We start from the raw sequence: 19,730 nt of genomic DNA, 5'->3' as shown, positions 1-19,730 counted from the left end.
TTTAACTTATCTTGTCACATCATAGAATAGGAATGGTTCTTTTCTGAAATCTTTAAAAACACCGGTAGATCAGTGTAGATAATATTGAATAAACAAATGGTCTGAAATTTCTTGTATTCAGCAAGTGAAGCATACAAGAAAAAGCTTGCAGTTTATAAACAAATAAAGTAGTCTGGGTTCTAATTGCAATATAATATATGTGCAATATGGTAAAAGCATGGCAAAGAGATTAAAGGGATGGAAAATAAAATTTACAACTGGATGGATTTATTAATACTGTTCAGATTTGAGAATATTGACTATCTTTTATGTTCATCACTTTTGATATTGCCCTAGGAAAATAATATGTCATTTAACTGATTCTTAATGAATAATTTTCTCATTTTTAACTTACCGTATTTTTCGGAGTATAAGACGCACTGGAGTATAAGACGTACCTTGTTTTGGGGGAGAAAAATAGGCAAAAGAATCTGCTTACCAGGTATTCATCTGGCTAGCGTCATTAGTTTGGTCAGCTTCAGCATATTATTTTATCCCCTGGTTAGGGCTTTTAAAAAACTTTATTTGGAAAGAGTAACAATGAAAGAGCTTACAAGAACTGGGAACATCATTATCACCTGGAAAGAAACATTCTAGCAAATAGAGCAATGGAAAAAATCCTGCAAAGACTTAGTATTTGGAAAATATTGGAGTAACAATGAAAGAGCTTGCAAGCAGGTAAGCGCTGGCAACATTATTAGCACCTGGTTAGGGCTGGAAAGAAGCTTATTCAGAGCAAGTTAGAGCAATGAAAATAAACCCTGGAAAGACTTAAGGCTTGGAAAACATTATTTGCAGAGAATAACAATGAAAGAGCTTGCAAGCCGGTAAGAGCTGGGAACATTGTTAGCGCCTGGTTATAACTGGAAATAAACATTCAAAGCAAATTGAGAATGAAAAACCCCCCCTACAAGGACAGGATTTTGAAAACCTTCTTGCGCTGGGAACATGGTTAGCACCTGGTTAGGGCTGGAAAGAAACTTATTCGGACCAAGTTAGAGCAATGAAAAAATCCTGCAAGACTTAGAGCTTGGAATATATTCTTCACAGAGAGATACAATGAAAGAGCCTGCAAGGTAAGAGATGGGAAGATCATTAGCAGCTAGTTAGGGCTGGGGGAAAAGAGGCTACATTCAGAGTATAAGACACACCCAAATGATCAGCCTCTTTTAGAGAGGAAAATGTTACGTCTTATACTCTGAAAAATATGGTAAACACTTTTGGAGTTGTATGCTATAAATGCACTTGTTGAGATTTATGATGTGTTGCATCTTTGTATGTGATCCCACTAGATGCTTACAGTATATAAGAGTTTTGCATGTATGCATGGGTTTGTGCACAAATAATAAGGTATATAGAACACATGTTATTTGTGGTTTCCTTTTTTTTTTAGTTAAAACAGAGCCAATGAGCAACAGTGAAATTGCTACTACAACAACAGACGGATCTTTAGAGAATTTCTCAGGATCAGGTAAGAAAGAAAATATTTTCACTGTATCTAAATATCTGGGTCATAAATAAAAAAAATAATGGTTTTAATACATATGTAACAACTTATTTCCATGGCAGAAGATTATATAGCAATAGCACTTAAACCTATATACCACTCCATAGTGTGTTACAGCATTTCTGAGCAGTTTAGAGTTAATATATTGTTCCCAACAATCTGGGTCCTCATTTTACCAACCTCGAAGGATGAAAGTCTAAGTCAACTAGGATTGAACTCTAGGTTGTGGGCAGAATTAGCCTGCAATACTGCAGTCTAGCCTCTGTGTGTGTGTGTGTGTGTGTGTGTGTGTGTGTGTATCCATCTATGTATGTGTGCAATATATATTTCTTTCTTGGGATCTGTAATAATTGGCAGGGAATACAGTTTGGAGGTTGCAAATATTCCATGGGGTGATTGCTATAAAAACAGATTTATTGCTGCAGGATCATTAGGAGAAGAATAAAAAACAAATCTGCCAATTTTTTAATAGTTTTAAATCATACTGATGCACTAACCATTGCTGTTGAAAAAGATTAACACGCAGCCGGAAAAGTTGCAAAGTAGAATGAAATGCAATGAAAATACAAGAAAGGCATGCAGGACATGTATTGTGTATAGTATGAAAAGAATCTCCCTCCCTTTCTCATACAATTTTCAGAACAAATAACAGGGTTTGTTTTTACATAATGAAGTATACAGTGATCCCCCGCTCGTTGCGAGGGTTCCGTTCCAGGACCCCCCGCAACGAGCGGGTTTTCGTGAAGTAGCGCTGCGGAAGTAAAAACACCATCTGCGCATGTGCAGATGGTGTTTTTAACTTCCGCAGCGCTAGCGAGGAGCCGAAGATTGGGGGCGGCGCGGGTGTTTTAAAACGTCGCCGCCGACATGGGGGGCTCGCTAGCACCCCCCAAACCCCCAACCTGGGTTTGGGGGGGTGCTAGCAAGCCCCCCATGTCGGCGGCGACGTTTTAAAACACCCGCGCGGCTTTTCAATGAGTCCCGAAGACAAACGCGGAAGTTTGACGTTTGTCTTCGGGACTCATTGGAAAGCTCCGATCGTTTTAAAGCAGGCGCGCCGTTCTCCACTGACTCCTAAAGCGGGGAAGTTTACCAGGAGTCAGCGGAGAACGGCGCAACTGTTTTAAAACGATCGGAGCTTTCCAATGAGTCCCGAAGACAAACGTCAAACTTCCGCGTTTGTCTTCGGGACTCATTGGAAAGCTCCGATCGTTTTAAAACAGGCGCGCCGTTCTCCGCTGACTCCTGGCGAACTTCCCGGGCGAAGGGCGAAGGGCGGGCGAGCGGGTGCTGGGGGGGGCTTCGCCCTCCCGCCAGCAAGAGGGGGAAGACCCAGGGAAGCCGCCCAGCAGCTGATCTGCCGGGCGTCATCTACGCATGCGTGCCCATAGAAAAAAGGGCACGCATGCGCAGATGGTGTTTTGACTTCCGGGTTAAAAAATCGCAAATTACCCTGTTCGCAATGGTCGGGGACGCAATAACCGGGGGATCACTGTATAGCTAAACTCTGGAATCTAATTCTAGAAAATGTAATAGGTTTCACTAAACATGGACAGCCCTAAACATTTGTTAGAAAATGAATAGAAGAAAAAATATCAATGACCATTCTTTTTAATATAGATTAGGTCTAGTATGAGAAGGGTGTTTTTTTAATGTCAGTTGCTGGTGTGATCGGATGGTATCATTTGTTTATCTCACTTAAGAACCTTTTCATAAGCCTTTATGTATCCATAGTACAGTGGGATCAGAATACTGGAATAGAAAAAGTTTTCATCTCATCTAGTTTAATTTTGAATCTCTCGTGACAAAAATTGTGAAGTAATCACCTGCCAGCCTAATGCAGTACATAATATGGAAACTTTTTGATATTCATAGAATAAAGAATTAAATAGTTGAGCCCCAGATACTTTAGAGAATGATTTCTTGTTAATTTCATGAATAATAACCAAGCAGCTTGTGTGGCCTGCTGCTTCTGCATATTTTGGGAGGACTAAGTAATTTTCCTTTGATAATATGTTGTTTACATCATTTCAATTTGAATATTCTTACATTTTAAGATTCTGTTGGCTCTGAACTTTCTTTGAAGATAATATATGTAGCTTCTAGATACTCTGCATATCTTTCTGTATTTCAGTAGTAAATGCGTTGACTGGACCCATGCTTAATCTTTAGATTTTTACATGTCATTGAAAAGAACCATTGTCATCCTGGGAGGCTACTGTAAAATAGTGTGCAAGCAAAGTGGAAAACCTCGAATACTGTTCGCTAGGTGTCTAATTCATTAGTTCTTTGGTAGCAAACCAGCAAAGTGTGAATAGAGATCCTGCTTGGGAAATCAATTCATTCACTTTCTTGCTATCTTGAAAGCTAGATAGAACATGTAGGAACTAAAATACTGCTATGTTCATAACTGAATTTGTTCTTTTAAAAAAATAGCTTATTTTGTTGCTGTCCAGTCCTCTGTAAGAATTTCTGCACCATGTCTCCAATCTGTTTATAAAAACTAGTGCTGCCAATTTTGGTTCAAAGAAAATTTAAATATGTGCTATCAAGCTAGTGTCAGTTAAATACATAGATGGATTTATTTCACGAGAATGATGTCTCCACCCTAACCTTCAGGTTTTCCAGAAGTGCATTCATTGCTGGTATAATCGATTGCACCTATCCTGCTGCTGGTTGTCATCTTCTTCTCTATCCTTTCACAGCATTACAGACTTGCTAGGAGAACTGAGTCTCATAAATAAAGTAATTTGAACCTAGTTTTTTGTGCTTTGAATGGAAATCCTGATTGATGAGTTCTATGGTCCATTTGAAGAAGATTAAATACAACATACATGGCCCTTAGGTGAAAAATATTCCTTAGCTTTGGTTTAGATAGTAATGGATTAAAAATCTGTAGTGATATAAAGAATATCCTGAATTGTATACATTGGTTTAAGTGAAGATTTTAAAGATATCATGCATTTACATGAATAAGGGTTTATTTTGAGCTATCGGTTTTTAGTGTTTGAAGGAGAAAGAGGAAGACATATTGTTAGTAAAGATCATTAGCTTCTGATTGAAATATCACTCATATAAAATGTAGAGTATTAAGGAAGAGTGAAGTTGAAAGAAAAAAAGTAATTTCAACATTAATTAAATAGAGCCAAGTATGACTGGAAGTAAAAGTTATAAATGATCTCTTAGGAACAATTGAAAATAATAATAATTTGTAAATAAGATACAGGGAGTCATCATGCTAGTCTGACTTTAGTAAATTATTATTTGACATTAGTTTAATAAACATTGTTAAATGGCTAAAGTTTCCTAACAAAAATAATATTTAGATTAGATATGCTCTGTGTATCTGCTTACACTTCCATGTGCTTTTTGTCCCTTTTCCTATAGCAATTGGGAGCAGTGGCTTCAGCCCAAGACAAACTCACCTGTTTTCCCCACCTCAGATATATCCTTCCAAGTAAGATATCTTTATTTTAAAGAGAGAAAAAAGAAGAAAAGTTATATCTGGTCTGATTTCTGGTAGAACTTTAGCAATTACAAATAACTCTTACTAAATGCAGCATTTCATAAACAAAGAAACTCCATTTTATTCTCTTCTCTTGCATATCCAAATACATTTCATGCTAGCATATTTCTCTCAGCCCGTTATCTTTCTTAATTGCATTCCTCACATTCCTTCTAACCTTCTCTAGTTCACAATATTTATGTCCTCCCAGCATGATTGTAAAACAGCAGAACTGGCTGTTAATCAATACAGAATACTTTTGCTTACTTCCATATTTCTCTTCTGCAACATTGAAACTCCACCCTTCTTCCCCACTGACCCCCTGACGTACCAAATACATCACTACAGTATTTAACCCATTCCTCCCCTTAATATCTTCTTCCCAACACCTGTTCTTTTTGTTTTTGGACCCTTCTGAATTTAGGATTTACCCAGCGAACATCTGATTCTTCCTTGCTAGATCCTGGACTCATAGCCCCATCCTGTGGCTGGCCTCCCACCTGTTCTACTACCTGTAACCCCTGGCCCGCCACTAATTCATAAACACTATTTGTATCAGAGTCCTCCATTTCTTCATCATCCTCCAACTGACCAGGAGCATGTACAACAATATTCAGCTTTGTGTCACTGTTATTCACTCCATCTGTTAAATTGTAGTTAAAATCAGTTACCTGTGGCAAAAGAATGAACTTCAAAATAATAATAAATCTTTAGCTATAGAACTATATTAATGTACTTGCATGCACTTTTATCAATATGTCATTCTTTGTGTTGTTTTAATGCAAATATTTTTTTCTATTTTCTATCATTTTTATTGTAACAGCAGATCATACCCACACATTCTCCCTACCCCTTCTTCGCAAACTATGGCTGCATATGGGCAGACACAGTTTACCACTGGAATGCAGCAAGCTTCTGCTTACTCCACATACCCACAGCCTGGTCAACACTATGGAATCCCATCATATGGTGAGTGAAAGTGGGAAATGGCAACAGGCTTCCCTGTTACAGTGGGAAAAGCAAAAATGTTATTTAAGCACCTAACGGAATTTGCAAATATTGTTTTACAAGTGCAAAAGTAATTTGATATTAAAAAAATATAACACTAAACATTTTGCAGTTTTAAGATTTTAGTTAGGCTTGAGTATTTGAAACCTGTACATTGAACAAGTTATGGTACTAAATTGAAGTAATGACTAAAGCTGTGTACATTGTTCAAAAGAAGTGGCTTGGAATAAACAGGTGCACATATATGCATTTTTTAATTGTTAAAGCAGCTGCATCTTTTTTCTAGGAAGTTGATTCAGTTCTTTTTGCATACATAGAGTTAGGGAGCATATGGCAGCCCAGTTGTGCATATCTGTCAAAAGATACAACTGTTTTAACATTTCAAAAAGCGGGATTTGTACATATGAAAGGTTTATACAGCCCCAAGTATATTTGTTTAGTTGTGAATTTATAATCTACAGCCAAGGCTGTGCTAAATGGTGAACAAAAGCCACCTTCAATGTAAGAACATCAATAATATGCCAAAATAGAAGTACAAAATGATATACAGTATATGGGAATAAAAGGAAGCTGTGATGAGTGACTCGACAAAAAAATCTCACACACACACACACGTAACATATTTTGCTGATAGATACATATAGATATAGATATAATTTGTTTTCATATATTTTCATGGGTATATGCATGTAGATTGTACTGAGTTCGGGTTTTATCCCATGTAATTATTTTGAGTGTATTTGTGACATTTCGGCGAAATCACATTCACCATCATCAGGTTGAAGTAATTAGCTTCATGCTGCTTTGAATATGGTTTGTTTGCAAACAAACCATGTTGTCCTGATGGAGCTCGCCAGCATTGTCCTGGGGGTGTCTATTCCATGAGCTGCACAGAACAACCATCAACACAGATGCCAGCTTGACCGCTTGAGGGCCCATGTCTCAGGGCCAGTGGTTGCCAGTGGAGGCCAAATGCTGTATCAGCTGGCTGGAGCTTCAAGTTGTGATTTTGGTCCACAGACATTTCCAACGATTGCTGGTTGGCAGACACATTCTGGTCCTAATGGACAATACCATGGCCAAGACCCATGTGAACCAGCTCCAGGACTCTAACGCGAGAGGTGATAAGACTGGGTCTGTGGGCAGAACGACACCTTCCTTCACGTTCAGAGGACCCTATCTCCGGGGCTTCCAATATCCAAACAGACTGGATCAGTCTAACAATGTTGGACCATGTAGAATTGTACCTACACCCATCCATCTTCCACGACATCATGAGCCATTTCGGCTTTCTGGAGGTCGACATTCTTGCAACCCCGGAGAATGCCTATCTGCTGAGGTTTTTCTCTCAGTTTCCATCCTAGGGAGCAGAGGGATGAACATCCTCCGAGGACATTGGCTGTTGGCCCTTCTATATGCCTTACCCCCCCCTTCCTATTCTGCCTCAGGTCATCCAGAAGACCTGGAAGAGCATGTAGAGGTAATTCTCCTGGCACCATATTGCCTTGCTTCATGGACCTGAAGGCCCTGTTGGTGGCTCCTCTATGGAGGATTCCACTGTCCGATGTGACACTCAGCCAGGGAGCATTGATATACCCGGATCCCCTATGGTACCAATTGACTGCCTGGCGGCTGAGTGGCCCACTCTGGAGCAACAGGATTATGATCCCAATGTTATACTTACCATCCAGGCATCCCACTGCCCCTCCACCCAGAGGATCTATGCCACAACATGAAATTCCTTCTGCACTTGCTGCGCCTCCAAGGGCTGTTCATCCTGGTGGATTACTTTTCCAAAGGCCCTGAAATGGACTTTCTTCAAACATGCTTCGCAGACAGGTGGTGGCCCTGTTGTTGGTCTTGTGTTTATAAAGATTAGATTCAAACATAAAATTAATTAAATTAACATAAAATAGCAAAAAAGAAGTAAGCTCTTCTATCCCTTTGTAAAAGCATAAATTTTAGAGGCTAAAAGGCTTAGATGAGCAGGAAGGCCCTTTAAAATGTTAGAATTATCACAGCGCTAATGGTAACCACTCTTAAATCTTACATTAGATAGATTTCAGCTTATTTAATGTGGTGCATTTTTGAATGGATCTTTTTCCATTCCCTCCATTATGCAATAGGATATGATTAAATGGGGAAAGGTAGTAGAGATGATTGAAGTGTATAACATTCTGATCTATGATGTTTCCACAGGTTTTTTTTCCATTATATCCTAGCTTTGACATTTTTAATAGAACTTTATTTTATCTGTATTAGGATTCAATATACATGTGTAGATCCTCATAATTCTCATTTTTATCTTTACAAAAATTCTAATATATTTATATTTTTTCTCCAAAGATATAGAAGAGAGTAAAATATTAGGGAAATCTTTTGAAATAAAACCATCCCACAGAATAACAGGATCAAATAAAAAAATTAAACCAATGCTGTTTATAATATTTCTATAATGTCTGATTTCCTTTTTCAATAAACCTCAAGGAGAAGATGATTAGCATCAAAGAAGGTCTTAGCTTTGAAGTCTATTCATAACACAAAAATACCTCATGTATAGCTTGAAACAATATTGGCATGATCCACTTGAAGAGTTTCCTCTGTATGTCAAGTCATTGTGTTTATTTACTCCAAATAGATTGTTTTTTCAATATAATACAATGACTTGTGGTATGGAAACCAACCACAAAGTGAAAGTCATCTACAAGGCTGCAATACACATTCATTAAGCATTTCCAAGAAGTCTCAAGATGATGTAACTATTTTCCAGTACATATTTTTCTTGCAATCCTTAAAATCCTTAAAAAATAGCCAAATCTTATGAAAGCAGGTTGTAATGCCTTGGTCTCTTCAGCCTTGAAAGACGGCGTTTAAGGGATGACTTGATCGAAGTGTATAAAATCATGCATGGGATAGAAAAGGTGGATAGAGAAAAAATATTTTCTCTACCACACAATACTAGGACAAGGGGGCACTCCCTCCAAGGTCCCTTCCAACTCTGTTGTTATTGTTTGTTTGTTTGTTTATTTAAATTATAATGGTTACATTCTTTGAAATAGATAATGAATTGTGGTTTAGTATGCTGTTGCAGTTCAATGCATGGATCATTGTGTGATTTATTAATGCCCTCTAAGTGTTGAAAATGAACAAATAGCTTTGCTATCACTAACTGATTTAGGTGCATTGTGGGCAGGCATCAAGACAGAAGGTGGATTGACACAAACACAGTCACCTGGTCAGACAGGCTTTCTGAGCTACAGTGCAAGCTTTAGTACTCCTCAACCCGGACAGGCTCCATACAGTTACCAGATGCAAGGTCTGTATACACAATTATAATTCACTTGGTTTTAACATATTGTTTTGATTTATTAAATTCAAACTTTAATTCTTTCAGTGAACCAGTTGGTGACAGTTATGCAATTACATATTTTATATTTGGTTACTGAGAAATAAGGTCATTCCACAGAAGCCCCGATATGTCAACATAAATTATTACATGAATACAACAAAGATATTTACAACAAAAATACCATTAATGTATTTCAGTTTATAAATATTCTAACCACTGTGGAAACAGTGACAAAACAAGTTTTATTCTCTGAAAATCAAAATAAAAACATTTTTATGCATGTTTGACTGCTACACTATCTGAACCTATTTATAAATTATAGTTAAGTGGGACAGGACTTGTTGCAAGTTAATTTTTCTTGTGTCTGAATATCTGAATACAGTTTGTGAACAAGCATTTTTCATTGAAGCCACCAGTTTTAATGATTTTGCAATATTAACATGTTCAAAATTGTTATTGCTTTTAGAATTCAATTTCTTAAATGTCTAAATCTTTATCATAATAAAATACAGTAGTGTGGAAAAAAATATAAATCTAAATTGAGATAGTTGTATTCATAAGTATGGGGGATTTTATCTGAAAATTAAAAATAATATCTCAAATTAACTTGTTGGTACAATTTAGTTAATAATAATAATAATAATAATAATAATAATAATAATAATAATAATAATTTATTAGATTTGTATGCCGCCCCTCTCCGAAGACTGTTAGAAGATAGCTTTGGAATTTGTTTAAGTATAATATATTACCAATTGCAGATTAAATGTGTCTTCAATAGTGTACATTTTTTCTAAAAAACTATATTTTATGCCAGTATTTTTTAAAAAGAGTATTCTTTTACAATGAGAAGTGAAAAGAAACAATCTAAATTTAAAATGGATCAGGTTCAGCACTTACAGACATAATAGTTGCGAATATCTATAGCTCAGGTGTATGTGGGACAAACATCACATCAATTAAAAATCCATGAACACCTGCAGGCAGTCAAACACCATGATCCCAAATCTATTTACGTTGACACCAAACAGCACCAATTCAATTGAAGCAATGCAAAAATAATCAGTCACACTCCCAGCTGCCACAGTCATAAGTTCATTAAAGCCCGGCACTCCATAAGCAAAATCAACATTGAGCTACAGTCACCCTATGAACCCTTCAAAATCCAAATCAGCCACACAGCCAACTAGAAACAGCACCGACTGTCAACCAACTCACACAACCATATAATCTCCTTATCATAAGACTTCACAAGAGTCATTGATTATTCAGAGCTGTCCCATCACAAGATCCTCGCTTTACACACCCACACCTGAAGCCGTTATACAGAACACTGACACTGATATCCCTAAACCCTGCTGAAGATGTTACCTATTCTAGTAATGAAATGTTTGGAAACCAACCTATAAGCTAGGAGAATGAACCCTAACCCTCATATTATAGAAATATTATGAAGAATAGAAACTTAAACATATTAACTAGGTCGAGGTTACCTTTTAGAAAACACACATAGAATCCACAATTAAGAATTAAGAATAAAGTATATATTTAATCTGTGCTCAACAATTGCCATTTTAATCTTGATGGGGAAAATATGATTAGAACTGCCCCTACTCTCCTTGCCTTTCGTAAACAACTTAAAACCCACCTCTGCCACCAGGCATGGGGGAATTGAGATCCTCTTTCCCCCTAGGCCTTTACAATTCTATGCATGGTATGTATGTATGTATGTTTGGTTTTTATATTAATTGATTTTTAATCATCAATACCAAATTACTATTGTACACTGTTTTATTGTCGCTGTTAGCCGCCACGAGTCTCTGGAGAGGGGCGGCATACAAATCCAATAAATAAATAAATAAAATGCTTTATCATATAGTTATTCTATATTTGCTAATATATTCTTAATTTATGAGCACTGGTGCTTTACAGATTTCAAGACTGATAATATCTCTTCAGAATCATTGCAAATTAGGAGAAACAGAAAAATATTTATATGAGGCATAAAGAATTATAGATCAGTGTCATTATATTTAGATAGCTCTTTTAATTTTTGGATATAAGATCATTTTGCTTTAAAAATAGTTACAAATTTGTCAAAGATGTAATATTGCTCCAACAGAGAGTGAGTTTTTCTTCTTTTTCACAATCCCTTCTGCCAATATTATCAAATGCATAAGACAGTTAAAGGTTATTTATTTCAACTTTTCTGAATATTTATAGTATTTCTATTAATTACAGATTTTTTCATTTTTTTAAAATCCATCCTTCACATGTTTTCTTTCTAAGTATCCATATGTTCAGATTAGCTTTTGGGCATAAAAGAAGTACAGCTTTGTAGACAAAAACATTAAAACAAGAAGGCCATCTGTCTATTTGGGAAATGAAATTGACAGTGAATTGTAGTATCCAGACCCTTTTAGTTAGTGGCCTTTCTACTTGAAATGCCATGTAATAATGCTTTGTGTATCAGGAGAAACAGTAATTTCTCAAGAAAGAGAAAAGTGCTGCCCAAGGCTATATAGTGAATAACACTAAAATAATTTGTAATTATATGTGCCACTATTAGACATGACACAGGTTTGCCTTTAGCTAAAACGTTTTCTTTCTATAGCAAGAAGGTACACATAATGGTATTAAACTGCTCAAGTGGAAAACTCTGAATATCTAGTTTATTCCAGAATCATCAGAAATTAATTTTAACATAGTCTTGTTCTTGAATGTCCCCTGGTTAACCACTATGAGAACAGTATGTTGAAGTAAATATTAGGGTTGTGCACTATTTGAATTCAAAGTATTATAAACTTTTTTTAAAAAAATCTGAGTTAAAAACAGATTGTTCTCTTACTATTCTCAGCTTTGAATAGCTCTGTTTCTGATTTGCAATTGTTTGGGGGCTTTTTTAAGTTCAAATGGGACTAATATGTTGAGCACAAAATGGAATTGTCAAAACAGCACTGCAACACTTCCATTAAGAGTGGAACAACCATGTTGATCTTAAGATTGTTCTTAAATCTTGAAACAGAACATTTCAAATTCAAAATATGCTTTAGATCCCTGCTAGGCATGTTTTAGTCTGACTGAATGTAGTTATACTAAAGATTTATATGCTTTCTCTTTAATGTTTTGTTTCAGGAAGCAGTTTCACAACATCATCTGGAATATATGCTGGAAATAATTCACTTACAAATTCTACTGGATTCAATGGTTCACAGCAGGTAAATATGAGAGATGGGGTTATTTGAAATATCTTTATCACTTTTTATTGAAGTATCAGTGTACCTTTTCTGTAAGAATGAACATTGACCTCCTGCCCATTGTTTAAAATCTTAAATACACGGCACAAAAAGAATATGCAATGGAAAGAGAAAAGCAGAAAAAGGAACACTTGTGATAGGATTGTGGAAATTGATTGAAAAAGTGAACATAGCATTTTCCTCAGCGGTGAAATCTACTTTGACCAATTCGTAAGCGCGTACTTTGCATTACTGTTTTTATACTCAATTATATTTCAGTATGCTAATAGAATAGCTCTCCTTCTATCACCTTCCATCAAGGGGTGCCAGAGTTATCTTTTTAAAAAGTTTACAAAGCAAGTACAGGTGATCTTCAACTTAGGACCTCAATTGAGCCCCAAATTTCTTTTGCTGAGTGAAATAGTTGTTAAATGAATTTTGCCCCATTTTACAAACTTTCTTGCCACATTTGTTAAGTGAATCATCAAAGTTGTTAAGTTAGAAACACGGTTGTCAAGCAAATCTACTTTATAGACTTTGCTGGTCGGAAGGTTGCAAAAGATGTTTACGTGATCGTGTGACACTGCAACGGTGATAAATATGAGTCTGTTGCCAAGTACCTGAATTTTGATCACAAGACCACGGGGATGCTGCAACAGTCATAAATGTGAAAAATGGTCAAATCAGTTTTTTCAATGCTGTTGTAATTTTGAATGGTCACTAAATGAACTGGTGTAAGTCAAGGACTACCTGTACATCACTCAAAAAAACACAATTTGATATTACAGTATCTAGAACTTTGTGGTTTATTTTTATTTTAGCAACAGAATTTTAAAGAGTTTCTATAATTATCTGTTCTTTAAAAATAAATGTTAGAACCATAATTTGTTTAAGGCTAAGGTTCCTTAAAAATAAATGTTAGAATTCATGCAGAATTTGATTTTATTACAAGTAAATAAAATATAATTGCACGCTGATAGAAAGTGTAATTCGACATTTCTCTTGCGTCTGATAGGAATATCCATCTTATCCTACCTTTGGCCAGGGTCAATATGCACAGTATTATAATAGTTCTCCGTATCCCCCACATTATATGACAAGCAGCAACACCAGCCCAACAACGCCTTCCTCCAATGCAACTTACCAACTTCAAGAACCACCAACTGGCATCACAAACCAAGCTATAACAGAGCCTACAGCAGGTAATTGTTCTATTTTATTACCTCAATAAACAAATTGGATGCATAAAGATAAATGTATGTTATTATTTTGTCAGTACTGAAATGATGGGTTGAAGGTAAATTGTATAGCAATGAATTTTCAGGTGCATGATTTTCTACGCTTTTTGTAAATGAGTCAAAGTTTGCAGTAATAAAAATTGCAAGATGAGGAATAGTATTTAAAGAGTCTGATTTCCTTATCTAAACTATTTTAGGTGCTGGGCTAAGAGTAAGAGTGCAGTTTTGTAGCTGGTTATACTGTATGTGAGTATGTTCAAATTAACTCAGTGAGATTTGTTTCAGAATAAATTCATAAAAATAGTTCCAGAACACCAATTTTTGAGAAAAGCAAAACATTTGGCCACAAAACATTAAATACAGGCTTTCCTGGTGGCGGGTAGAGAGGAGGGAAATATAGAATTGTATTTCTGGCTGCTCTATTTATGGAACTACAAGCACAACCAAAATTTTAAGCTACAATATGTATAACTTTAAAGTAAATTTACCATATTTTTGGAGTATAAAATGCACCCCCCTCCTAAAAGTGGGTGAAATTTTTGGTTAGTCTTATAGACCAAATATGGATCTTTTTGGCCTTTCAATCCACCCACCCGTGTCCCATTTTTGCCAAAAATGGGCCTGTTTTGGCAAAAACAGGGCACTTGAAGGGTTTGGGAGGCCGGCAGAGTGCTCTTGGGGGCTGGGGAGGGCAAAAACAGGATGTTGGGGGTGGGGAGTTCAAGAGACCAAAAACAGGCCCATTTTTCTCAAAAATGGGGCTTTTGGGTGAAAAGGGGATGTAAAGAGGGTTTAGGAGGCTTGCAGAGTTCTCCTGGGAGTAAGGGATGTGGGACAAGATGGGGGGGGTGATGGTTGTGAGGCCATGCAGACGGTTTGTGAGGCCTTCAGAGTACTCCTAGGGGCTGGGAGAAGAAAAAACAGACATGCGGAGGCCAAAAACTATATATTTTCTTGTTTTTCTCATTGAAATCTAGATGCGTCTTATATTCTGATAAGTCTTATAGTCCAAAAAATACGGTAATTCCACCAAGTTAGGATCAAAAGATTATTATTTTTACTTGTTCTCCAGGAGATAACAGATGAGAAGAAAAAGAACTAGAAAAAACTAAAAAATATGTACAAAGACCTATAAATAGAAATACGAGGGTCACCAGAAAGTAATGCACCACATTTTTTTTCTTCAACCATAATTTATTGAACACAATGAAACTTATACACAAGAAAAAATGATGTTTCTTCTACATTTCCTATTTTTCTACATAATTTCCATCCATTCTGTGGCCATTCTCCAGCGAGACACAAGGGCGTGTATTCCCTGTCAGTACCACACCTTGTTCTGGTCAGAAAGCCATTTCCTCACAGTGCGAATCACTTCTTCTTCATCCTCAAAATGTGTTCCACGAATGGCATCCTTTAATGGCCCAAACAAGTGGAAATCTGAGGAAGCTAGGTCAGGGCTGTAGGGTGGATTGGGCTAACACTGTGCAACCCTGTTTAGTGATGTGTTCCAAAGTCCTCAAACTTGTGTGAGGCCGAACGTTATCACGTTGAATCAAACATTCACCTGGGTTGTTATGGCGTTGAAGTCACTGGAAATGCTTCTTGAGTTTGGTTAATGTCTTCACATAAGCTTCAGAATTAATCGTGCTGTCTCTTGGCATCACATCAATGAGTATGATATCCTCACAGTCCCACAACACAGTGATCATGACCTTACTGGCTAAGAGTAAGCAGTTGCGTTGAATTTTTTCTTCTGTGGAGATTGAGAGTGACGCCATTCCATCAACTGTTGTTTTGTTTCGGGCTCAAAATGGTGAATCCAGGTTTTATCACCTGTCACAATCCTGGACAAGAACGCTTCCCCTTCAGCTTCAAAATGTATCAGCAGCCCAGAAGAAATGTTTTTTGTGAGAGATTTGTGGTCCACCGTAAGACAGCATGGAACTCATCATGCAGACACTTTTGAGTAATCAAGAGAAAAGATGATTGCATCCACACTTCCTTTGCTGATTGACAGCTTCAGCGCCAACTTCTGAGTCATTATGCGTTGGTCCTCGCGAATGAACACATCAGCAAGCTGCGTCTTGTCAGGTGTGGCATCTATAGCTGGCTCCCTGAATGCTACAAATCCTGGAGCTCTGCCGAACCATCTTCTAATGGCCTCACTCTCTGTGCCCAGCGACTAATCATACTTTGTCAACTGCAGATTCTCCATAAACTGTACACAAACATTTGTGAATGTTCCAAACAGTTTCCTTCTCTGCAGTGAGAAATTTATTTATTTTATTTATTTATTTATTCGATTTTTATGCCGCCCTTCTTAGACTCAGGGCGGCTTACAACATGTTAGCAATAGCACTTTTTAACAAAGCCAGCATATTGCCCCCACAATCCGGGTCCTCATTTTACCCACCTCGGAAGGATGGAAGGCTGAGTCAACCTTGAGCCGGTGATGAGATTTGAACCGCTGACCTTCAGATCTACAGTCAGCTTCAGTGGCCTGAAGTACAGCACTCTACCTGCTGCGCCACCCTGGCTCATTCAGAAATTCAGTGATGACACATTGCTTGTAACTTACAGATGCCATTTCGAAACAGTTCTGCAGCTACGCTATCTGTCTGAAGAAACACAAAATTTACACACACACTCCTGACAATTCAAGTAATATAAAGTTTCGCATTTGTACATTACTATAGGCTGAGAAAAAAATGTGATGCATTACTTTCTGGACGACCCTCGTAGAAGGCTATAGCAAGGGGATTGAACTAGAAGTCCTCCAACCTTATTATTCTTTGTTCTATGTACTAAATCAAAGATAGTACCAACAGTAACAGGCACCTAAGGTTCAATTCCAAAACAACTTGTCTATAGAAAGTTCAATGTGTTGAATACCTTGTTTCTCTATTCCCAGTTTTATTATGCTTATATCTCTCTGAAGAGGTTATATCTCTCTGAAGAAATTTTGTTCTGACTGGCAACGGGGAGAAGGAAATGTTTGAAAATTCATTTCATTGATTTTAGTGGCTGAAAGTGCTTGTGTGTGATTAGATTAGAGACATTGCAGAAGTAAAAGTTGGCATATTCAGATAAGAGTTTCATGCATTAAACTGAATTAAATTTGTGAATACGTGAGCTAGTATTCTTCTCTTATTATCAAGTAGCTGTTTTTGGCTTACCTCTTTAGATACCAATGCTTACAAATGAACAAGCACTCTAGTATTCACCTGAAAATTGTCATTAAACCCTGAGAGACTTTCATCTCCTCTTCCCAAAGGAAAATATTGTTACTTCAACATAGATTGAATTTAGATTGCAAATACAATAGATTGAGGAAGGGCCCTTATAGTAAAGAACTCATGGCTTCCTGGGAAACATTATATAAGGAATGTTTATTTATTTTTTCAATTTTTATGCCGCCCTTCTCCTTAGACTTAGGCCGGCTTACAACACGTTAGCAATAGCACTTTTTAACAGAGCCAGCATATTGCTCCCACAATCCGGGTCCTCATTTTACCAACCTTGGAAGGATGGAAGGCTGAGTCCACCTTGAGCCGGTGATGAGATTTGAACCGCTGACCTACAGATCTACAGTCAGCTTCAGTAGGCTGTAATATAGCACTCTACCTGCTGCGCCGCCCCGGCTAATATTATAATATAATATAATATAATATAATATAATATAACATAACATAACATAACATAACATAACATAATATAATTTCTTGAAGAAATTGAATTAATTATACAAAGGTAAACTGAAACTATTTTTGTAAGTCTATCATATTATGAACTCTGACCTTCCTGAAAAATCTCCATGGGAATTTTAATTCATATTATTTTCATTAACCCTATAATATAGTTAAAATTAATCATGGACTTAACCATGAGTAAGAATGTAAAATTAAGCACACATGTGCTTATTTTGATAAGTACTGAAACCAAATTCTGTCCCAAACTTATTTTGTACAAAGGACAGTTCTTTTGGCTACTGAAAAATATCACTTCATGATTTTTTCCCCCCAGGAAAAAATTACAATCAGAACTCTTCAATAAATCTCTCCAACGAACTCTCAAAATTTATTTTTTGTCATTATAAAAATTGCCATACCAATTTAAGCACCAGATTCTTCAATAACTCAACTTAAAGTAAAAGTTTTTATGATAATATTTAAAACATGGGGAACAAAAAAGTATACTTAATTGATATCACTGAAATTTAGGCATTCTTAATTTTAGATGGGACATATTTTGAGTTCTTAAAAATTGGAAACTTTTTTTTTGAGGCAGTAAGCATTTGATAATAGACAAAAAATGAACCATTGTGTCTTGATGGTTGCAGATAAGAATAGAAAAATCTCTTCCAGATATGCTAATATTAACCCACAATGAATTCTACCATGAACACAAGATAATTGAATTAGCTAAATCTATACTCTACTTAAAATAATGAAATTCAGAAAGCTACAATTGAATTAAAATATGAGCAATTTTCTCTTCTCTTTTCCAGCAGAGTACAGTACAATTCCTACAACACCAGTTAAAGATTCAGAGGCAGATCGGTTGCGTCGCAGCTCAGATGGCAAATCACGTGGCCGAGGCAGAAGGAATAACAATCCTTCACCACCACCCGACTCTGACCTTGAGGTACTAGATATGAAACAGCTATTATATTTGTATATTGATTCATCCTTTTCAGAAGCATTAGGAAGAGTTGGTAAGAAAAGAAAAGCTGAATTGATGAAAACTATTGAAAATTAGATGAAACAACACTTAGCAACATATTTATTTTTACAAGTGAGTTTTCTTCTATTATTCATTTCTAGATGAACTCCTGTTGTTTCTTTCTCAAACTAAAAGTTACATTTTTTCCATGACTGTTCATGTTCCAAATCTCGAATGTTACATTTTCAAAAGAAATAACTAAATTGCAATTCTAGTAAGTTGTTTATGGATACAACAAACAATTAATGAAGAAGAATGTATTTTCCATTTGACAGATACAGTATATGTATGGACTAAGGCTATGTTTATTTCAAAAATGATTTGGAAGATATATTTTGAAAAACAGAGGAATATGAGCATAGCATGTCCCTAAATTATTTTTAAAACTTTGAAAGCATGAAAAAGATATAGCTGCTTTAATAAGCAACCATCCACTTTCTTGCTTGACAAATTTTGCAATATGTCATCATTGTTGACATTATATTAGTATGGACATTAGTCTGAAATTGAATAAAAATAGATAAGTTTATAATAAGTACAACTTTCAGAACAATTATTTTAAGTAAGTCTACTATACTTACCAACTTTATAAAGCATGACAGGTGTAAATATTTTTGATTTTATTTTTACAGAGAGTTTTCATTTGGGATTTGGATGAGACGATCATCATTTTCCATTCACTTCTCACAGGATCGTATGCTAACAGATATGGGAGAGTAAGTATGAAATAATAATAATAATAATAATAATAATAATAATAATAATAATAATAATATTAATAATATTAATAATAATAATAATAATAATAATAATAATAATAATAATAATAATAATAATACTTTATTAGATTTGTATGCCGCCCCTCTACGAAATACAACATTTATATATGTGTGCATGCAGAATCAAACTATAGAAAAAAGTTAAAACTCAATATCATAATAGGATGAATTATTGAAGCTAAAATTGAAATAAAAAATAATTGTCATTGGGGTTTCAGTTCTTATGAAGATATTGAAAGTAAATGATCAACTCTGAAGAGCATCTGGAAATCTGAAAAGAAATAACACCCTGGAAGCATCCATACTGTAAATAAATAATCAATGCAAATGTTTCCTTGTAGTCA

General features: G+C 36.0%; 1 protein-coding gene across 7 annotated transcripts in view; it reads left to right on the top strand.

The window, feature by feature from the left end:
* EYA1 (EYA transcriptional coactivator and phosphatase 1) overlaps positions 1 to 19,730 on the top strand; it is an 89,890-nt gene that overhangs the window by 21,854 nt on the left and 48,306 nt on the right. For 2 of the 7 annotated variants that reach the window (XM_070747923.1, XM_070747920.1), the window contains exons 5-12: positions 1,433 to 1,510; positions 4,934 to 5,003; positions 5,878 to 6,020; positions 9,238 to 9,375; positions 12,544 to 12,626; positions 13,660 to 13,846; positions 18,393 to 18,529; positions 19,240 to 19,323. In XM_070747923.1, coding sequence (XP_070604024.1) covers positions 1,433 to 1,510; positions 4,934 to 5,003; positions 5,878 to 6,020; positions 9,238 to 9,375; positions 12,544 to 12,626; positions 13,660 to 13,846; positions 18,393 to 18,529; positions 19,240 to 19,323 — 920 coding nt within the window. Of the gene's footprint in view, positions 1 to 1,432; positions 1,511 to 4,933; positions 5,004 to 5,874; positions 6,021 to 9,237; positions 9,376 to 12,543; positions 12,627 to 13,659; positions 13,847 to 18,392; positions 18,530 to 19,239; positions 19,324 to 19,730 lie in introns of all 7 variants that reach the window. The other 5 variants (XM_070747924.1, XM_070747921.1, XM_070747922.1 and 2 more) reach the window with 3 other exon arrangements.

The sequence above is a fragment of the Erythrolamprus reginae genome, chromosome 3 (assembly GCF_031021105.1).
Source record: "Erythrolamprus reginae isolate rEryReg1 chromosome 3, rEryReg1.hap1, whole genome shotgun sequence".
In the NCBI taxonomy this organism is placed as follows: Eukaryota; Metazoa; Chordata; class Lepidosauria; order Squamata; family Dipsadidae; genus Erythrolamprus; species Erythrolamprus reginae.
Note: the sequence above shows the minus strand (reverse complement) of the source record. Positions and strands in the feature narration are given on the sequence as shown.